This window comes from Sphaeramia orbicularis, chromosome 12 (genome assembly GCF_902148855.1).
Source record: "Sphaeramia orbicularis chromosome 12, fSphaOr1.1, whole genome shotgun sequence".
Lineage (NCBI taxonomy): Eukaryota > Metazoa > Chordata > Actinopteri > Kurtiformes > Apogonidae > Sphaeramia > Sphaeramia orbicularis.
Window position 1 is genome coordinate 41690232 of NC_043968.1, and position 22565 is coordinate 41712796.

At 39.4% G+C, this 22565-nt stretch overlaps 1 protein-coding gene across 2 annotated transcripts; it reads right to left on the bottom strand.

Moving 5' to 3' along the window:
- Positions 1–30: 30 nt before the first annotated feature.
- On the bottom strand, positions 31–22303 carry prrt4b (proline rich transmembrane protein 4b). 2 transcript variants are annotated; one of them, XM_030148289.1, is made up of 4 exons: positions 22225–22303; positions 15401–16542; positions 10074–10217; positions 31–3559 (listed from the first exon to the last, which is right to left on the bottom strand). In XM_030148289.1, exons 2-4 carry the CDS (start codon positions 16449–16451, stop codon positions 1494–1496), a joined length of 3261 nt encoding a protein of 1086 aa, XP_030004149.1. In that variant the 5' UTR covers positions 16452–16542; positions 22225–22303; the 3' UTR covers positions 31–1493. The 2 variants fall into 2 exon arrangements, with proteins under 2 accessions (XP_030004149.1, XP_030004150.1); XM_030148290.1 differs by having other exon boundaries at positions 22229–22300.
- Between the last annotated feature and the right edge of the window lie 262 nt (positions 22304–22565).

Genomic DNA, 22565 nt, shown 5'->3' on the forward strand with positions numbered 1-22565 from the left:
GCACAAATATAGTCATATTATGTTTACAGTTTTTTTTTGTATTTTACATTTTCTCTTTTAGCCATAGTGTATCGTAACGCAGCCACAGTTACCAAAACACACTGGTAACTTCTGAACCCATGTATTAAAAAATAAAATGATCAGCAAATGCTTTTTAGATGGACACAAAAGATTCAGTAGAGATTTTGAGTAAATTTAGATCATGTTTACAGTAAAACACTCAACACAAAAGTTGCTTTTGCTGTTCAGTATGTTAAAGAATAATAAATAAATCAAAGTATCTATGGGCTACTGTCTTGAGTTATAGTCACATTTCGGGGTATCAGTGAGAATCTTTAAGTATAAAAAAAAAAAAAAAAGAAAAGCCAAATGTTACAAAACAAACTTTATTAAACAATGTGAGAGCAAAGTTATGTTTGAACATAAATAAATTAGTAAGTCTGTTATAGTTGTCTTAGTTATTTCTTAACAGCACAACATAATGAACAGTAGTGACAGGTTAGCGTATTTGTCCATTTTACCAGCAGAGGGCACTACAGCGCCATAACCAAGTAAAATGAGTGGCTTACTGTATGTAGATTTTAAACTTGAACAAACACAACTTCATCCCATTCAACATGGAATTTAATAACAATATTACTCTGGTAAATTTGAGAGCATATGACTTCAGTAGTATTTAATAAGTGCTTAATTCAGTCACAGTACTATATATTGGAATGTTGGAATGCAATAAAAACATTTGTACAAATAAATTCCTGCTTTTTCTCAACTCAGTAAAATGTTACTGTACTTTTGACTGTATCAAACTTCAGCAACCATTATCAAACATGTAAAAGTTACAAATTACCTTTTGGCTCTTGACATTCTTGGCACTTGGACCCTCATAAACATTCAGTATTGACCATAAATGAAAGCTTATCAAGCCTCCAAATAACAGGCAGCTATGTTTTTTTTTTTTTTTGATATACACCAAAGGTTATCTTAATCTAAGTTTACATTTGCATGTGTGACATATGAAACAGAATTCATTGCCATAAAGCTTTGGAAGATTGGATTTTTGCTCTTTTGGCACCATTATCATGTAATTTTTAATTTGCGTTTGCACTGGTAAAGTTTTGATTTACCATCTTTTTCAGCTGTTACAAAACAGACTGTGAATTATACTTGAAAAAACAACAGTGATTTTTGACTATCAACCCCATACAAATGGTTACTGTTAACAATTGAAACTGTCCAGGCCAAATTTCAAGAGCTGACCATTTATTTTCAGAACATCCGAAACCACTGCCCTCCCACCTCTCCCACCCCAGCCCTTTCAGCTTTAACTTGCCTTCTTCAGATGTTCATTAAGATGTGAACGTCACATAATGAAAACCTCTGGTGCCACCATGTTCTATCAAATAGGCTATCAAGTAAGCTGTTTACATGCTGCACAGAGCAGCCAGTCTTCTTAATAAGTCCTCAGTATTACCCTTGTTTGACCAGACTGTCCTTTATAAATCAATAGTCTCACTACAGATGCTCAAAGCATCGATTTGTCTACAAACACTGATGAACTCCTCCTGCACGGATCGGTCAGCCTCAGACGACATGTCGAGGTCTAGGCTTTCCTGTGAAGCTGCACCCAGTGTGTGATAGTGTTGCTGTGGATCAGCAAAACCCTGGCGGGAGGAGCATGATGGCTGACCTGTGCCTCCTTGTTGGAGAGCCTGCTGAGCGTGTCTCTCTGGGCTCGGGCAGAGAACCAGAGAGGAGCCACCGAGAGAGGTTCGGTAGAGGGAGGAGGAGGAGGAGCTTCCCCTCCAACGTTCAGGGGATGAACAGGTGGAGGAGGAGGAGAGGGAAGGAGATGGAGGGGCACCCACAACAGTCTCTCCTTTAGATTTAGTGCTCACAGGCTGGGGTTTAGGGGCCATCTCCACACAGGAAGAGGTCCGATAAAGGCCAGAGTCAACTGAGAGAGGATCACAGAAGCCATTGCTGGGAAGTGTACAATGGTTGTTTATGGAGTGGTCACTACAGTGAATAGATCTAGCAGGACCAAACAGGCTCATGGGAAAGAGGGCCTCACTGAAGAGTGCCTCATCTATGCTGCGACGCAAGTTGATGGGTGAGGGTGGATGCAGGTCTGTAGTGGAGTCGCTGGTAAAAGAAGATCCACCCGATGGTTCACCACCTCCTCCATTCTCATGTTTTTCTAAACCCCGTAAGTCTAAATCTAAGTCCAGGTCTCGATACGCTAAGGCCCGGTTGCTGTGGTAGAGCAGATCAAGGCCATTCAGGCTGCTTCCAAGCCTCTCATCCATTAGAGTGTAAAGGGGGAGGCTTTCTGTCTCTCCAAGCCCAACTGTGTCCACAATGGCAAGCTTTTCCTGCTGACTCATGGTCCACTGGTAGCTTCCAGGCAGGATGGGTGACTTGGATGACAGCAATTCAGTCCAGCAGCTCCCAGCAGCTGGAAGGTGGTCAGAGCAGTAGACTGGTTGTGCCACCACCAAGGCTAAGGTGAGACAAACCCCTAACTCACACAGTCTGCAGCTAAACTGAAAAGCCCACCATGGCCAAGGGTGGAAGACCTCCTCTCCTCCAGCAACACCCATAGCATTAAGCATGGCATATAACTGCAGTCCTGCACATGCTAAAGAAAACAATGCTGAGATACAAACGGTGACAGCTGCACGATCCCAGTCACGGCTCTCCGCAAAGGGGCAACGATTGTAACGCTCAGCAGGTGTTGGAGATGTGTTGTTCAGGTGGTAGATGTGCTTTGAATCCGCCCGGACATAGATGTAGAACACAAAATAGGCAGCTGACAGGAATGTTGCTAGGACAACAAAAGCTCCACGAGAGATCAGTGAAAGAAAGAGGCAAAGGGGAGCCTTTTGCTGGTAAAACTTGAGTAATGTCACTGGACCGAATGCAGCAGCAAAGTGCAGTACAACCAGGCAGGCCAGGAAGCAGGGTCTCTGAAAGGCAGAGTAGGAGAGTTGCATTCTTGAGCGCATGGAGAGCAGAAGAAAAACTAGACCAAATGCTGCAGTCAGACAAGGAAACGGTGCCTCATAGAGCATCAGTGAGGCCTCTGTGGAGGGTAAGCGGTCCTGATGGCCATAGGCATCGTACAGGAGTGAAAATGACCTGGTACAACCGGCAGCTAGGAGGAACAGGCTGACCAAAGCAAAGTAGCCACATCCAGAGGGGCATCGAAGGGGTAGACAGAGCAGGTTGAGTGCTGAGGCCAGTGTTAGCATAGCAAAGATGCAACCAAGGCCGTATACATGGACCTCCCAGGCCATGCCCCAGGCTGCCATGGCACTGTTCCAGTCAGTGTACAGGGGGACCAACATAGGTGGAGCTGGGATCAGAAAGGGATTGTTTGATTGATTCATGGCAGTGTTGTTTAGCGTGGTTCTCACATCCAAGGCAGTTGTAGTGTCCCAGGTGTCCGTGTTGTTGCAGATCCCAAAGTGTTCTTTATTACAGTCTGGAAGGAAGGTGATGTCACTGTCCACTGGGTTTGTTATCCAGTCTTCGGTGGTCATCTGAATATGGGGAGTTTCTGTGGGGAAAAACAGAATTTCAGTTCTAATATGCTTTGTATCACTGATGGCAGAGAACAAAAAACAAACTGCCTACTTTCACTTTAATCATCCTCTCATTAGAATACAAGGAAACAATTTAATAATGTTGAAACTACTAGTTCAAGAAGATAGCTTGGCTCACATCCATGATGTTGAAAGCATGTTTTACTGCTAATAGGCTAATCCTGTTCAAAAGCCTGTAAGAAGGCAACTTCAAACTGGGCTGGACCCAGAAACAAGGCAGCAGGGGAAGTGTGTGTCTAAGAGAGAGAGCGATCAGGCCACTCAAAACCACAAAGCCAATTTCTCTTGGATTACGTAAGCCATCTGGAGTTTCCATGCAAGTACAGTTTAATTATGATTGTGTTGGACATGTTTTAGCACTGTGAAGGAAAAGGCTGTTTCAAAGTGGTTTAACTTTGGAAATTAGAGAATAACTGCAAATGTGTGTTTGTATGAACGTCAGCGAGACACCAGCTGCAAAACACATTACACTGTTTGTGCAGTTCAGTCAGTGGCATATGACTTAAACAGTGTACATGTAAATACCTTACACATGGGTAAACAGAAGCACATTTTTCAGTTTTTTTGTCTCTACATCAGTTATCCACACATCACGATGCTTGTTCTTTTCCATAAAACATGACTACAACTGTGTGCGTGCTGTCTTTTCACAACAGAAAGAAACATACAGTACTGAGACCTTTAATCTAATAATAGCAGCTCCCAAGCCTTATTATAATTGAACAAAAGGTAATCAAATGCTAGAGAGGGAAAACAGCTTCTAATCTTTTTCATTATGCAGACACACAGACTTATCAATCATCTTGTGCCCTTAGACCATCAGTCCTCCATAAAGACAAATGAGCAGGATAACCTGACTGTACCGTAATAACACAAGAGGCTGGTTTAATGAAGAGTTTGCTTGCATCTAAGAGCATGATTGTGTGTGAAAAATGTCCCCAAATACAGTTAAAAGAATGACTGTGATGCTTGTCCAAAACAGTTAAAAGAGGTTTAAATATGGTTAGCAATGCCTGGAGAACACATTACATTTAGCAGTACTGTTATGTGCCAGTTTAAGACCTCGTGTGTGCAAACGTCAGCACTGCAAAACCTCTGAATCTCTGCGTATAGATTGAAGATACAATTTTATTTCTTACTTAAAACGTAAGGAGGAATACATGTGGCAGAGCATTTTTTTTTTTTTTTTTAAGTTCTTCTCATCTGTCCTTTATAGGCTTATTTTTGTGTTTCCCATCCCACCCTGCCCTGGTCCCCTAATTCACTCTTTTGTTTATGGTTTCCCTTCAACACCCTCCTCAGAAACAAAAAAAAAAAAAAAAGGGGAAACTCCCATAGGTGGGTTTGTTATTTTTACACTGGGATGGTTTTCTACATTAAACTCTTCTCTTAGACTGCCATGAATTTCACAAATTTCCTCCCCTGCTTTATGTTTTTGTAGCTCTTCTTCTTCCAGAAATATCCTTATTCAACATATGCTTCCTCCATCATCTTTAACGTGTAGTTCTGCAGTTTAAGGGGGATAGTCTGTAATGGTAGGCATTGTATGTCAGCATTTAGTGCTCTAAATTTGCTGCCTTAATGCTGAAATGCAAATAGCCTCAATTTTTTCTAATTTAGGTGGATGTTCCCTGTGCAGTTTGTGTCTGTATTAGTTCATACTGCAGGGGATTTTCACAAGTGCTCAGCATCAACAATGACACCTCCTTTACTTTGTTGTTGACAAAGTCTATCATTTTTCCTCTTTAATCTCTTAACTGAAGCTGAATCACAGTTCGACATTGTGATGAAAATGTGAAGCTATAGGAAATATGACTCAACGGCTCTCGGCTGGTGCGTCTCTTAGTTGTACACAGCAGTTTTATTTCAGATGGTTAAGCTACATCTAATCATGTCCTTCACATGAATAAAAATACAGGTACACTGTTAAGCTTGAATGAAACTTTAACTGCTTCTGTCCTCTTTGGCAAGTATAATAGGTACATCCATATATATATATTACAGGATTTTCTGAAAGCACTTGTGCAGTTCCATTATATTAATATGTAAATACAAAAGAATGGCAATTTCTCCCAATATTTATCAGACAAAGCAATTCATTTCTTTCACTAATGCAGTGTTTTTCAACCTTGGGATCGGGACCCCACGTGGGGTCACCTGGAATTCAAATGGGGTTGCCTGAAATTTCTAGTAATTGATAAGAAAAAATAAAAACTTACTAACAAAAAATATACGATGAGTTGAGAGAGATAATCCCAATCCATAACAGACATGACAAACTGTGAAGCTGAAACTGAAGCACTGTGGTACTGTTTATCTTTCAAATGTTCATTGTGGTCGGTTTCAGATGCTGCAGCTCTTTCATAATAATTTTATGATAAATAATAAATTCATAATAATTCATAGTTTGAGTTATTGTTTGTTCAGTATTAATTGTCAGCCTTGTAAATCCAAGCTGGACTGACTGTACATATCCTGACCAAGGAAAATAAAATTCTCACTTTGTGCAGTAATCTACACCTGGCTTTTCTGCCTCCGTCCATAATAATATACATTATATAGACTAAATGTCGTCTAAAATTAATGTTTATTTGTAACATAGTATAACAAACTATTACATGATCAAAAACATATTAATTTTTGCAACAAAAAAAAAGATCTCCATTTTGAATGTCTGGGGTCACCAGAAATTTGTGATGTTAAAATGGGGTCAGGAGCCAAAAAAGGTTGGGAACCACTGCACTAATCCTTTTCAGTGTCTGCAAATATGTATATATTTTTCTCCTCTTGTTCGTAAGTTTTGTTTTTGCTATTCTTTACATGATGTAAAAAAACACCTCCAAATTCAATTCAAATTTTCATTGGAAATGGTGTGATTACTTTTTAGGTCAAACTCAACATAACAGAAAAAATGCTTTCATTGGTTCTCTGGTGTTGTGTTGAGAAACTGGGGATTAATTGTGTCTAGTTTTGTTGAAATCATGACATTATCAGTGTAAAACCGGCTCATGAAATACATCAAAGCTTAAATGAATCTGTTTTGTTGACTGTGATGACATCCTATCATAACACACAGCACCAGTGCAGGAAATCTGTCTGGAGTGTAAAACAAACACACAGCTGCAGGCTCTCTGACTGTGGGGGCCACTGATAGCGAAGGTGGGGTTCAACCCGCTGTTTTGCCAGTGACTCGTCTGTCCGTTTGTTTGCTTTTACAGGGTGATGGTTTGGACGCCACGAGTCAGGCAGGGTGGAAAAAACGTGACCGGTGGCTGAATTAGCAACATGTTTTGCTGTCTAGCTCATGTCAGTGAATGTTACATCTGAGCTGCTGGCCTAGCTGAGCAGAATGGACAGGGTTAGGTATGTGGTGACGGCAGTACAAGGATGGATCAAAGCGTCACGGTTCACTGTATGCTGCCCTGTCATCTGACACATTCCAGTAGGAAAAAGCCCCTCATTGCTAAGAACAGGAACTGAATAAAAGTAAAAGCGTAATAACTGGCATATCACTTTTGCTTATTAACTTATAAATGTCATCTTGAGAATGAAAGTGTTTCCCATTCAGCTCCATGGGTAACTTTTTGTCAAGAATGGTTTCCTGTAAACTAGGGGTAGGCAACCTGTGGCTCTGGGGCCATATTTGGCTCTTGGGCCTTTTTCAAGTAGCTCCATGTGGCTTTGTCAAAAAATATAAAATATTTTTCTTAGTTAGATAACTTATTAGTTTCATTCTGAATTTCGTTTCATAGTTTTGTTGATTCTTATTTATTTCTACGTGCACTGCTTACGATGTATTTAGTTTTTTTTTTGTTATACTTGTTTTTGACTTATTTCCTTCTTTTAATTAATTTTGTCTACTTATGATTATATATCATTATTAGACACTGCAAATACTTTTTTTTATTTCAAGTCTTTGGGGAGGCCCACAATAAACCACTTTGGTTTTTGGCTTCCCCGGCATGTCTTTTACTGTTATTATTATTGTGTTTTTATTGTCTTGTATACATGCGAATGAACAATAAAAAATAAACAATATATGGAAATGTATAACACTTTTTTTTTTTTACATATTTTGTTAGTGTCACAGTCATAAAGTCATTCTGAATTAAAAAATAGTTCTAGTAGTAGTAAAAGTAGACATGACAATGAAGGTATTCATCTGTTTACTCCATTTTTTTCATATACCAGTCGATTTTTGCTGCACAAACACAATAACGACAAATGCCAGGTTTCTTCAGTGTAGTTCTGTAATTTCTTTGTAGTTCTGTAAATTTAATGCACAGAAACTTTGATTTATCCTTGACATATTCTGTACAAACTAATCCTAAACAGTCACACCTTTGAGGTAAAACATATAGGGATATCTTTTGGCTCCAGACAGTTTTTTCTTCTATTTCAGTTCTAAAATGGCTCTTTAGACAGTAAAGGTTGCTGACCCATGCTATTAACAGTGTAAAAGGATTCACTGGGCGTATTTGTATTGTTTCGTTCCTCTAAGGGTTTTATCCCCAAGGTGCTTTAACCTCTACAGGCTTCTTCTGGTGTTAAATGAAACACAACTCCACTCTCTTCTTTAATTGGCTGCGTGTTGATTGTGTGTCGTAAAACTGGGAGCTCGATGTACTTTTAATCTGATTGCCTTCATTTTCAATTTGGCTCACCTCAGAAAAACCAATTTAGTCTGAGCTCATGGTGCTCAGCCCCCCCATACTGAGGACGAGCTACTTGTATGTATGTTGGGAAATGTAATGCTGAGGCTGTGAGCATGATGCAAAAACACCTTCTGTGGGCCCATTAAAGTAACCAGAGCAAAGCATGTGTGTGTTTTTTTGCTGAAGGGTGGACATATTTATTGTTATAGTCACACCCTCATCACACACGAAACCAGAGAGCCCCTTAGTGTCCCCGTCATCAGCAAGTGGCACATTTGACGGATCTATTTTTACAATTCACATGACAACATCTGCTATTCTGGTCGAGGTAATGTGGGTTACATCTGCTCCTGTGAACTGGGATACATGTGGATCTTTTTTTAATCAGCTTTTTTATCAGAAATCAGTTGAATAATGATCAGTTAATATATATGTATGACATTTTGTAGGTTGATATTACATCATATTTTCATGCTCAGATGTGGATGGACTTGCACATTGAATCTCTAATCAGGTATTCATGATTTAAAGAGCCTATGATTAAATTTGAGATACAGTCTATTGGTGGATATTGTGTCTCTGCTGTTTTTTTTTTTTAACCCTTTATCGGGCAAGTGACTATTTTTGGTAATTTCTACATACATTACAAGACAGTGACAGCAACCGTTACAGTGAGGACAGTGAGTCAACAATCTCAGATCCAATGTGGTCTACAGGGTCTGTAAGGTCCACCTCTGCATGAACAGTGAGTGTACCTGCTTTGTTAGGTACCATAAAGTAATGGTACTAATGTAAGGAATGATGTTCAAAGGAATAATGTGGATGTAGACAGGTGACTGGATTAGCACTGATGTTTTTAAATGTTCAAAAATACATGTTCCTTTCACCTTACATATGTTTTCTCACACTGATCTCATAAAACTGTGTTGTATGTGACGCCAGTTTATTGCATTTGGCATGCTATATGCACGCATTTTTATCCTTTTGCGTGTTATTTAACGCCATTTGATAGCGTGTCAATGCGCTAGCTGCTAATCACACTAATGGCGTGCTGTTTTATGCAGCGTAAATATACATAGTGAAAGCTTCTAATGCGTACAGATAACACACCAATTAAACGTGGCGTGTTATCTGTGCGCAATTCATGAACCACTTTGGTTTTTCTTGTTGTTTTTTTTTTTTTTATTAATTCACTTCTTGGAATTTTTTTTTTTTTTGCCACGTATGGCTAAGGAACCAAATACAGTAACTTCACTGACCTTGATTTTATATATATATTTATATATATATTTTATATATATATATTTTATACATATCAATAACAAATTTAGAATGTATTGACAAAAGTAATAATGTCTTGTTATTTCCTCCAGTAACACACTATGATTGAAATTTAAAATTTCCGAGTATTTCTGTGAGTGCCCTATAAAGGGTTAAGGCAGATATTGTGGAAAAAGTCATTATTACTTTGAGTTACAGTACAGAGAATAGTTTGTTTATCTATGTATTTTCATGTAGCTTCAGAGAAGGTTTTAAAATTGATCCAAAAGCACAGCTTGACTGAATTGTTCTCCTCTCCCTTTGGAAGCAATTGCTGCCTTCAGCCAAAGGATGCAGGATAATTGTTACTCTTCATCCTCATTCAGGTTTACAGGTACTGAAACAACAATTTTTATGGAAGAGGAAGAGCTTATGAAGCAAAAAGCACATAGTCCTCTTCACTATCTTTGTCACAGAAAAAAACAACAACTCATGTTTAAATAGAAAGTTTCTGTGAGTGTTTGTTTACATCTTAAATAGTGTGCTGGCTTACTTGTGCTCCGCAGCAGGGATGTTGTTATCAGCTTGGCAGATGGTGTTAAAATATTTGTCAACCTCGTCTCTCCATCCTCGTCTGCTGCTGAGGGAACCACACCTTCCTCAGTCTCATCCTCCTGATCCTCTTTAGCTGGCAGCTCTGGGAAGACACATGCAGTTTAACCTGAGTGATCATGAATACAATTAAAGTGCACAACGTCGTAGCTCCAAAGAAGTCTGAGAAAAACAGATTAGCAAACGGTAATCTGGAGCCTCCCAAAGCAAAGTTTAACCCTCTGTGGTCTCTGCACACATCTAGGACTTTACACTACAGAAAATGGAAAGACTGTATTTTTTAACCCAGTTCTGTCAAATGGATCGGCCTTTATCATCCACATAGTTGTACTCAGTCATCCATAGCACAGTAGTCTGGTTCTCTGTAGTCTAATTAAATTGACAGCCCTTTGTGTGTGTGTGTGTGTGTGTGTGTGTGTGTGTGTGTGTGTGTGTGTGTGTGTGAGTAGGGGCAGTGGAGGCCTATTGGGTACATCGTGGATTCAGACCTCTTGTGCAATCACAGTGTGGAAATAAATAAGGAAATGACATAGAATAAAGAACAAAAAAGAAAGTGACAGGAAGAAGCAGAAAGTAATGAATGCATGATACAACCACATCATTTTCTTTCCTTTTTGGTACATCCTCAAAATATGTTTTCAAAGTCAGCCCTCTACCCAGGAATTGTGTGTTTTATGAAACAGTACAGCAGTTATAAATGAATGATGAACCAGCAGAGATTTGGGGGAATATTGAGTGTGCAAACCCTTTGGGAAGGAGTGAGTTATGAAGAAAGGGATGCCAGTCGTGTGTCGGTTTATTGCTTCAGAATGAATATTAAAACAGTGTATGTCATAGGACTTGTGGGAGAAATAGTAATTCAGAAAAAAAATCCTTAATGGCTCAGAAGTTTCTACACAGAAGCTACAACAGCTCTTTATAATCTAGGTTCACACAAAGCTTGACTTGAGTTGTATGTTTTAAAAGTCTCTGAAGCACAGCGTGCTTCTGATTTCACTGCATTGTTGATGTCCACGCTGCAGTTTCAGAAGAGATGGAAAGTAATGAGTGACAGAAATAATCCCACCATAACCGACACTCAGTGGACTTAAATAGATTATTGGTGTGTCCAGTAATCACATGGTCAACAAGTGGCGTGTAATGTCAATGAACGACATCAATCATGTCAATGTGATTGATGACCCTCTGTTTCCCTCAATTTCCTGACTGTATTTCCATTGTTGCTACAAAATAGAAATGCATAGAGACTTTTAACATTTACAAACTCATTTTATTTGTTTTATAAAGTAAATGTGAACACATTTAGTTTTGTATTTGTGTTGTTTTCTTTGAGTTTATTACTTTGAGCTCAGAAATCTATTAAAAAGGGCTGTTTTTTACATAAAGGTCTGCTGTAAACATTTTTTTACTGTATTTTTTGAGTGGTCAAATTTGTAGTTTTATTTTGTTTTTATTTTTTTCAAAGTAACACCTAAATGTTTTCTTTTCTTTGGGAAACAATTGCCTTTCAGTATTGAAATACAGAAATGATTAGATATTGTTCAGTATTCAGCAGCATATAATCATTTCTGTTATGATTATACATCATGAATAGAGATTGTTAAATACACTGAATATTTAACAATGTATAATCATTTGTTTGCAAGTCTGATTCCATGCAGTATACAAATACTTTTGAAGTAGAATGTCAATAAATTTAAAGGTATGTCAATATGTTACATTTTTACAGTGGATCCTAATTAAGCTACATTTTGTTAAGTGTATGGAGTGAATTGAAAACTAAGGATGTTTATTGCATCTGGATCATTGCAGCATCTTAAATCTTCAGTACAGACACACTGATGTGACTGTTACATTAGATTCAGTTACAAAGAACTGCTACAAATGAGACATACTGTAAGGACAAAGTGGTTTAATCAGTGACTCACATTTAGAAGAGGAACACATCTCCTTAGCACATCACAAGCAAAAGTACTGATGACCAGCTATTTAAAGAGATGCTGCTGACAGAGCAAAACAACGAGCTGAGCTGGATGAGGAAAATGTTACTGAAACACGCTGTTTTCATTTTGGACAGCTCACAGTGTCCAATCTTTATTTTTATCTATCTATCTATCTATCTATCTATCTATCTATCTATCTATCTATCTATCTATCTATCTATCTATCTATCTATCTATCTATCTATCTATCTATCTATCTATCTATCTATCTATCTATCTATCTATCTATCTATCTATAGATATAGATATAGATATATATACACACTGTCTGCCCGTCTGCCCATTATGGAGTTTTTGAAGCTCCTTCTTATCCAAGGCTTTCAGAAGTAATAAACAAAAGATAACGCTGCACTCCATTACACTCTGTGTTGTGTGTGTTAAAGCCTGGAGTGACTTTGGGAGATAATGTATGCAGAGGTTTTTATCAAACACAATGAAAGAATTGCTTTGTGTTGAGCTGGATTCTCACAATTCAACACATTATGATGATGTAATGACTTGAATTTTTTTAACATACTTGCATGAAATTGCATCATGTTTCTAATTTGGCTCATAGTTACTAAGGGATTTATAGCACATTCATGGTGGTTCACAGAGTATTAATCATATTTATACTAGCATAGATGTGCATTTTTAGCAGTCAGTTACTTTTGTTTTATTTAGCATGACTGCTGCTTAGTTTCATCTATTTTTTCTTCTATTACTTTTTTAAGGAGTCATTATAAGATTAACTACTGTCATCATACTGTGCTCTATTTACAGGTATTTTTAGAAGTCTTTTTCTTTCTAAATTTTGCACAAGGTTATTTAAGATGCATGTCACATGCTCTCTGTGTACAAACATTTCCATAATCAATTAATCTATCAGTGGTTGCACTTTGGTATGTGGATCACTGAAACAATACATCCTTGCAGGTATTAATACAGTGTGTTATGGGCCTTGTTTCGCCACAGTCTATTAGTGCAGCTTTCAGTAATGGGAAAGATGGGAGGAGGGGAAATAGAGCAGGATAAAATAGGGCTTTCTGGAAGAAAAATTACAGCAGTAGCTATCTGATATGCTTAGAAAACCTGTATTTTTACCCCCACATCTCATCACTCTAAACCTCCACATTATTTTCCCCTTGTATGCCTCTTTTTATCAACTCTGTTCTCATAACCGTCCTTGGTATTAAATGTTAGAGTGTCCCTGTGTAGAGGATTTGACACACATGCAGTTTTTTACCTGACTGTCTTCTCAAGGGCAATGCCACAAGGTCTCTGTATCAACAAAAACCCAACGATTTGTTTGAAATGACTCACTCTATGCAGCATTCATGCAAACTGTGGACCGATGCAAAGCTCACACAGGGATAATGTATGATAATGTAGGGGTGCTGTGCTTTCATTTTCTTGCCTTGTTCTTTGTCCTTTTTGAGGTATGTATGTCATTTAGCCACTGGAATATTATATCAAGGAGACTGAGGGTGTAAAACATCCTATACCCTTGGTTTTCCATCTCTTTAGTGTGACCAGGATCTTCTCTGATCTTTCAGGACATTTTCAACCTTGTGGGCAGCCATGCCTGAAATCTCTGTCCATGGAAAAAAAAAAAAAAAAAAAAAACGACATGGATTTGTGTTTGTGCAGTGGCAAAAAGATTGCAAAAGGAGGAGGGTACCAGGGAGGGTGATATGGAAGGGACTAAATGGCGAGAAGCATGCTCAGCATCCGTGAACAGCAACTGGTGAGCGGATGGTCCCAAAGGAGAGGTGGTGGTTTCGCTGAGTGTGCGCTTAGAATACTGATACACAGCCAAAGCAGCCCTCCCCACCCAGGCCAAGCCCTCATCTCTGTATGCAGCCACACTGTGCACACCCGAGAACAAGTGCAGACATAACACTGAGCACTGCAGACAAAACACAGCATCTATCAGCTGAGCAAATTGAACTGTACCGTAAAAGATACAGGAGCCAGTTTGGTTGAAAAGCACAAACTGTAAGTCATTTTTTCTGAGAAGAACATTGGAAGGAACTAAGCTAAAAAAAAATGTTTTTAAAGGAGGGTTTTTCGCACTGAATAGATAATGCATTGTAAGAATGATTAGATTATAACATAAACTTGTTTTGCTTGATGATGCATTAATCATAACAATTCAAAAATCACTGCTACCACACATTGATAGTACTTGTGCTGGAGTTAAATGGAAGCTACTCTAAATGCACTAGTTGAATATAACTCTGTCTTGCAGGAGAATATTACAAATTCTAATACATGTACATTATTTCAACATCATGGTATTGCCTTACAGCTAGCAAAACTAAGCAACCTGCTGAGAATAATCGACTCATCATTCTGTGGCTCAACCTTTAGCCTCATATGATGAATGTGTCTGTACTTGGAGGAGGATGTTCCTCTGAAAACTCATTAGGCATACAGATACCAGACTGCGATCGGTGTTGGGGGATGGGCCAAGGAGAAGGAAGTACTGCCTCAATGTCAAGTCAGGAAATTTTCCACATTTCTCCAGAAATCTCTTGGCTAAAAGGTTTTCTTTTATAGTGGAGACTAAAACTCCAAGTAGCATTCAATCAATCAAATACTCTTTCCTTCCACTCAGTGAGGTAATGGCTTATGCAATGTCAGAACAGAATTGCTGCTTGAAAACTCATTACAGCTGAATTGTCAAGACGTTTTGACATAGGGTGGTACAACGTACTGCTACTAACTGGGAAACTCCAGATTAATTTATGTATGGATAGAGACAATAGACAACAGCAATGCACATAGTAAACTGTTTTAACTGTCAACCACAGTTAAAGTTTTTTTAGAGTTTGATGATATTATTAAATTAAATGGTTTATCCAGTTATGCAATGCAAGCAACCTTTTTTTTAATAGCTGTACTTTGAGGCAAACCACCATTAAGGTGAGCTGCTTTTTTTTTGCCAAGACCAGATGCCTAAGCTAACCTCCGTGCTTTGCTGCTGCTTTAACAATGAATAGTATCTCATGTCAAAATATTGTAGATTTAAGTTGTCACATGAGTAACTCACACTCATTGTTACTGTATCTATTTTTCAGGGATAACAAGGTGCTAACAATGTCTTAAAATATAATAAAAATCTGCTCCCTTTGACTGCTTATCGTATCAGAAACAGCATCAATCAACCAGAACTACATGCAGCCTTTTGACAGCCTATTGAACATTGAAAACCTGTCTACTCATGATTGATCACGTCTATTGAGTCAGTCCAGACACTATTGATTTCCTTAACTTTGCTTACCTCCTGCTATTGGGAAGGTAACCTTTAGGCTCTCAGTTGTGGATTCCAGCACCAGTTTGTCATCGATCCACGTTGCAGTAGTGATGACCTCCTGCTGTTCCTCCACCAGTCCTGACCTGGCCTCAGAGAAGCCCAGGTCAGCCTCTCTCAGAGTGGGGTGTGTTTCTATCATTGTAGTCTCCCCAACACTGAGAGTAACACCCAAGTCTTGATCTTTTGTTACAAACGTGTTTTCTGAGGCAGTAGAAGGAGTGGTAGGCCCTAAAGGGTGTCTGCTCAACGTAATCTCCACCAATGCTGGGTTTACTGTTGTGGCCTCGGCTGTTGCCCATGTCAAGACAGTGGGAACTGTAGTTTCTGGTGCTATCGTCAATGAGATCTTTTCTGAAACATCATCTGCCTCCATTTTATCAGTGTGCTCCGTTGGGAGGTGTTGTGCAGTGGCGCTCATGCTGGGTCTGGTTGCTTGCACAGTGTCCAATGGTGTGTGGGTATGTGTTGCATTTTGCTCAGGAGCATTTGTGCTGGCGGTATTTTTTGTGAACAGAGTGTTTATGGTAGAACTTGTTGTGGGAGAGTAGGAGTCTGAAACAAGAGTATCATTGTCACTCTGCGCTATGCTGCTGTGTGGAGAGCTTGATGACCCAGTGGGAAGTCTCTCTGTTCTTATCTTTGTCACACTTGTTAAAAGCCCCTGAGTCAAAGTGGTGGGTGGTTCAGAGGTTTCAGAAATGCTCCCTTCTCCTGAACCTGACTGGTCTTGTAAGTGATCGATTGTTCCTGTCAGCCCTTTGGAGGTTGTGGTTAGTGCAGCTTCCTCCTCATTACTGTTCGAGCTTCCACCCCATCGTAATGATGATAAACTGAAGGTAAAAGGTGGTAACCTAGCCAGAGGATTAAACCAGTAAGAACTGGATTTATTTTCAGGTGGGGTTTCTCTTGATGGCGTAGCTTTAGTTCCCCAGGACGCTTCTTCATCAGCCGCTGACTGCCTTTGAAGTAGCAAAAAACACCACCAGAGGAAAGCCAATGTCCGGTGAAGGCGAAGCATGCTGTCAGAGATGGTGCATGGATCGGTCACATGTTGTTGTCCATTCTCCTGCTCCCTGAGGCAACTCGGACTGGTTGTCACGCAAAACGGCCTGAAACACAAGAGCAAACAGGACACTGAGGGACACACTTTGACTTCATCCTCATCTAATTTTAACTTGACGAAAGTTGATAGAATTTGCATCTGTTGAATTTTCTTTTCATCAAACATTTTTAGAAGGCTGGGCTTTGGTTTCTCTGAGTGTGACCTGATTTTCATCTACTTTTTTCCAGACCATAAAGTAAATCAAGGATAGAAACTATGCCACCCATTGCAAGCAACTGCTGAAGTTAGCAGGCTGAAAATATGTCAACCACCACAAATCACAACAAGGACTTAAGTATTATGGACACCCCACAATTAGTGGTATCCCGTTAGATGTGGTGGTCAGTATTTATGTCAAGCTGTTGCTCACATGCGTACTGTGTTGCCGGGGTTGGGCGGCTTCACTCACTGGCCAATTAAGTGAAGAATGTCCATCCATATGTATTCTGCTCAGTGAGGAGCGGTCAATAAATAATGTCTGTGAGTAGAGCTGGGGGAGATTAGTGAAGAATTAGCGTCCGGGTTGCCAACATAAGAATAGAGGAACCTCTTTTCTTTTGTGAAGCTCCAAGTGGTTCAAAGTCACTAGCCTGTTGCCTCAGTGAAAAGACTGGAGCACCGAAGGAATTTTTCCTGCAAGAACAACAACCTGTATGCTCTAGCTTTGCTTAACTCCCCCAGCTTTAGCCTCGCTGTCTTTCAATCTTAAATATATTTGTTCTTTAAAGCAGAGAGGGAGAAGGATCTGGATGTGTGGGAGTGTGTCACAAAAAACACAAAAAATGCTTTGGCACTGAAGTTCTCTCCGACTGAACACTCTCTTTATAAATGTTATTTTTTATTGTCAGCCCCCGTTCTTCTTTCTGACAAGCTTATATAGTAATTTTCCTTCCTAATCCATGCCTGTTTTCTCTGTATACATACTCTCTAGTTCTCTTTTCTTTGGTAAACACACACAATCAATCAGTTCAGGCTAAGAGTCTTGAGCCTGTTCTCACTCATCAAGAGAGCAGTGACTTGACCTGCTATCTACCCTTGTGTTTCTGCCTCAGGGAGTTTTACCAGCATGGGTACACAATCATACGCTGAGATATGAAAACTGACTACCAGGGGGGTCAAACATAGATCTTCCCACACACTCCCTAGTTTTGGCACTTTGACTGAACACCATGAAATCAGTTTGCAATGAGGTGAGGTTGTTTTTAGATGCTTGTGTGTTCAAACCTGCACCAGTCAACCCACACACAGGCGCATTTCATGCATGCAAAGTTGATTTAGATCTGATTTTGTATATTAGGGCACGTGTGTACTTGTTCACCCACACATAATGTTCTCTGGTAAGTGCACACACCTACGTACAGTACATGCACATTGTTGAATTTTGAAACACATTTTAAGAGAAATTACAGGTAGAAACTATTTAATGCTGACTTTAATGAGAAAACTATAGATGACATTTTATTTTGAAATCAAACTTTTTGATTAACCCATAAAGATTCAAACATCCACCATCGAACAAAACCATCCACTGATCTAAACTGTTTAATACCTGTGGAACCACTAATCCTATCAGTACATGTGAATAACTATTACAAAATACAGTTTAAAATCTATCTGTTCATGTTCATCAGACATGACCCATTTGGACGTTTAGAGGCTCCGTAGTTACCATGGAAACACTGTCATCTTGTACAACATTGATTCACCAGTAAAACCCATGGAGTTTGATCAATGACAGTGGATGGACACACTTGGTTTATGCTCAATTAATGAGATGTTTTACTGAAAAAGTCACTTTTTCTTCAGTTTTCTTTTTTTCTGATATAATAACCCTTAACTTTAATCTGAGTTTTTATGAAAATCTACATGATCTGTAAATTGAATATAGAAAAATACATGATTTTCACTGAAAGAATGCAAAATACAGAGGATAATATTATAATACTTGGAGATAAATCCCTTAAGAAAGGTTAAATAAAGAAAAAAATCATGTGGGAAGTGCCATCAAAGTAGCACTGGGTCTTTATGGGTTAACTGTGAACCTCGAGGCAAATTATTTCACATCCTAGATTGCCTTCTGGTAGATTTGAAGCATAACTGATTAATTATTTAGACAGCGGAGAAGATGTTTAATTTATTTTGGCTAACATTCTCACATTACAGTGCAGTATTTGTTGAGTATCACCTAGTGTGGTTAAGGGAAAGTCATCTGCTGTGTTTATTTACATTGCATTACATCCACTATCCTGTATAATTCAATAATGGATTGTTTTCTTTGCTACTACAGTTTCATGCATATGCTGCCTACTGAATAACAGTTGGAATGCAAAAGATTTTCATCTAATATCTTGCAGTGCCATTAAATTTCTGGTGTTTTAAAAACAACATAACGCACAATATGGACTGCTTACATCCAGTTACAATCACTTAGAGTGAAGAAACAGAGCAGATGGTATGTTGAGACGTCTGTTTTCTTTATATATAGACTCTTATTAGTCACAGAGTAACACTAATTTATACTGAAAATTGGTATCAACTGTATTTTATTTGTAAAAACTAAAATATACTGAATCATTAAATGTTTCTGGGTTCCACTTTATCAGTATACTGAAATGTAAACAAATCAGTTGTGTTTTTGATAAGGGACTGTTACTCCAAAACATTCAAACCAACAATCAAGATAAATAAGTGATAAAAGTAACACAAACGTTAATCTCAAACCACACCATAGGTATTATTATATGTTGCAGATTGTTCCTTTAACCTTCTTGTCTCAATAGTTATCACATCAAATGCATGCCTGTTACTGAAGGCATTGTCTGGTTTGACAGGCAGCAGAGCAAGTGGAAAGGAACCATAAAAAGTGTCTGTGGGGAATTTACAAGTCCCATCTATTATTTTGCTGCCGTTTTGTCTCACTACTCCTGACAAAGAAGAGGCCTGGCACTGTAGTGTGCTCAATAGAGCAGAGATAGAGAAGGAGAAGGAGAAGCAGAAAAGGAGGGCAAAGAGCAGAGACAAGGGCAATAAAGGAGACAGAGAAAGAGATGGACTAAACAGCGTATTGACATTCAGTTGTGGTATTCTTAGTCCAGGAGGGTAAACTCAACCACAGCCTCCCTAATGCGCATCTAAGTTTGTTGCCAGAGCCTCTTTGATTAACTCTCCAAACAGACTCCTGTCTTTCAATTTGTTCTGCGTGTATGTGTATGCATGTGTGTGCATGTGTGTGTGTGTGTGTGTGTGTGTGTGTGTGTTCTCCCTCACCCTCCTCTCTCAGGACCATCAGCCATCTTGATTTAAATCTGCCATCAACCTGCTGTATCTTCTCTATGTTAGATGATTCTCAAAGCATCATTAAGCTATTACAAGCCTCTCTGCGGTCACTTTCATGCTTGAGGCCAATGTAGTAACACTAATGACAGAGAACAAGGTAAATGGAGGAATATAGAGTCTTGGAAAATGAAAGTATAAGGGTGTATCAAGAAAAGTAAGAGGGCTCTTCAAGGAAGGGTGACAGAGAAAAGTGGTGGCTAAATTAGAGGAGAGCATCATTTTATAATTGAATGGCTCGAAGAGGCTCTATACCAAGAGGAATAATAAGTAAAGATGAATTGACTGCAGCCAATGCCGTTACCATTCAACAAACCTGCTATAAGCACAGCAAAGCCTGAGGATCAATGACACAGTCCTGTATAATGGAGTAATTTACCTCCCTGCAAATGGCTGCTGTTAGCCGCTGGGTGACACTTTTCTGAGTCTGCTGTGTGGGTGTACAATTTACAAGGACTCACTCTAGTTATACTCTGTTATATTTCCATGGTTATAGATGTGCGTGCACTTGCATGTGAGTATGTATTTACATGTGCATCCTCCTACGTGCTGTTTGATGAGTGATAGGGCCAGTATTTTCAATTGCACCTCTTTAACACCATGGCTGTATCTTCCATTTAGGTCTAGAGTCAACTTATGGCTTTTTCCTGTTGTCCTCTGCTGACTGACTTTGATGCTACACAGAGATGTCAGCACTGCTGAGATTCAATCTGATTGGACTCTGAAAGCCAGCAGGGATTTATTCTGTATAAAACAGGATATTTGAAGGGCTTTATAAGGTGTTATGGAGCTTAATACATGTGGATGTCCGTCAATAATCCTATCCTTGTCTTGCCACATATACAGAGCAAAATATATAGAACAGACAAAGTAGAACATATCAGCTACCTTCTGAATCATTTTGTTCTTCACACTTCAAAGTGCATGCAAGTTTTAAACTGTACAATATTGTTCTGTTTGTGTGAGACAGCCTTCATTTTTATGTTTAAAACCTCTTCACCTAGAAATGGCGCAGCTGTAGTCAATAGTTCCTGGGTAATATTGACCATAATGAGAGCCACTCTCATGTCTGACAATAACCAAACCTCCGGTCGCATCCAAATGAGCAGCATCATAAACCCTGCCGCTGCACGTTACGTACTGTATGTCCCACAGGCTTACAACAGTCTGAGTCAGGCTATTTACAAGCAAGATTAATGCCTGCTATTCTGATCTGTGGGGTTTCCTTTGGACAGTTCTTATCTCCATGTGAAATGACACTTCAACTCTGATGTTAGCAGAAGAGTGAATGATATGAAACCTGTTGATTCCTTGAAACGTTCATATTCCATTTTGACAGATTGCTTTGGTTTTCCCATGTCTCTTGTATTCCACCTCTTTGACAACCAACATTGACAGCTTATAAAATACATTCTGCTTGCTTGAGAATTACATTACTAATGCCAGGATAAGGCTTGTGTTAGCTCATAGTGGATGAATGCAGTGAACCTGCTTATTATAAAGGACGCTCTCAGACACAAGCGTTCCACCGGCTGCCTTTGCCATGGTGACAGCTGAAGCCAAAGACGTCTCGCTAATCCGCCGGATTTGAGCACCTTTTGGACTTCACTGTTCTGCTTGTAGGAGTGTGCTGCACACACAAGCAAATGGCCAGTTACACACACACACACTCACACACACACACACACACACACACACACACACACACACATGCACACACACACACTCACACACACACATAGACATTCAAACACAAACAATCCAGTCCACGCATGCATTTCTGAACCAGCAAATGATGCACAAACATATGTGCTTCCCTATACTCAGTTCATCCTTATGCAGACGTGGAAACAACCAACATGGATCATGTTTCATGTAAGCCACCAACTGTGTGTTGCTGCATGTCTACTCAGTTGTACTCAGCTGATATACTGGCACACACAGCCCTCAGCTTCACACACACACACACACACACACACACACACACACACACACACACACACACACACACACACACCCAATGACATGCACATTGCTTGTTTTGGTTCTGAATTTGTCCCTGGACAATTCCCTCTCATATCCTTAACCTTGCTTTTAATTAGTATGAAGTCATTCCTATTAACCACAAGCCCTCTAATATTTGTGAAGAAAATATACAGTATGTGTGTGTCAGTGTGTTTATCTATAGCTGCAGATACAGTGTGTGTGTCGGCGTGTAACAGCATGCTTATGGGAGTCAAATCCACACATTCCCTGTTTCTAGATACAGAGCAGCTGACTAACACATCCATGCTCAGAGACAGAGTGAGAGGTACAGTTATGTAAAAAGGCAGATGAAAACATCTCAGAATCTTACCTACAGATGTGTGAAATAAGATGGAGAATCCTCAGCCAGCGGTGTGTGTGTGAGTGCTGCAGGAGAGACTGTCTTTCTGAGCCTGTGTAGGTTTGTCTGTGTGGTTCCAGTTCCACTCTCCCTCCCTCCCTCCTACTCTCTCTCTCTCTCGCTCTCTCTCCCTTTCCCTCCCTCTCTCTGTTTGTCTCTATCTCCCTCTCTCACTGCATCAGTCGTCCACTGCGTGGCTGCCATCACAATGCCTATGGTCACACCTCACTGAGCAAATTGTTCATTAGCAGAGATCACCCACTGCTACAGACACTGGGAGACAGAGTTGAACAGACCACTATAGTGCATGA

Coding starts and splice junctions, on each gene's coding strand:
- prrt4b (XM_030148289.1), bottom strand. CDS start 16,451: ATGCTTCGCCTTCACCGGACATTGGCTTTCCTCTGGTGGTGTTTTTTG. Junction 10,218..15,400: donor TACCTTCCCAATAGCAGGAG/GTAAGCAAAGTT, acceptor GTGTCTTCCCAG/AGCTGCCAGCTAAAGAGGAT. Junction 3,560..10,073: donor ATCCCTGCTGCGGAGCACAA/GTAAGCCAGCAC, acceptor TTTTCCCCACAG/AAACTCCCCATATTCAGATG.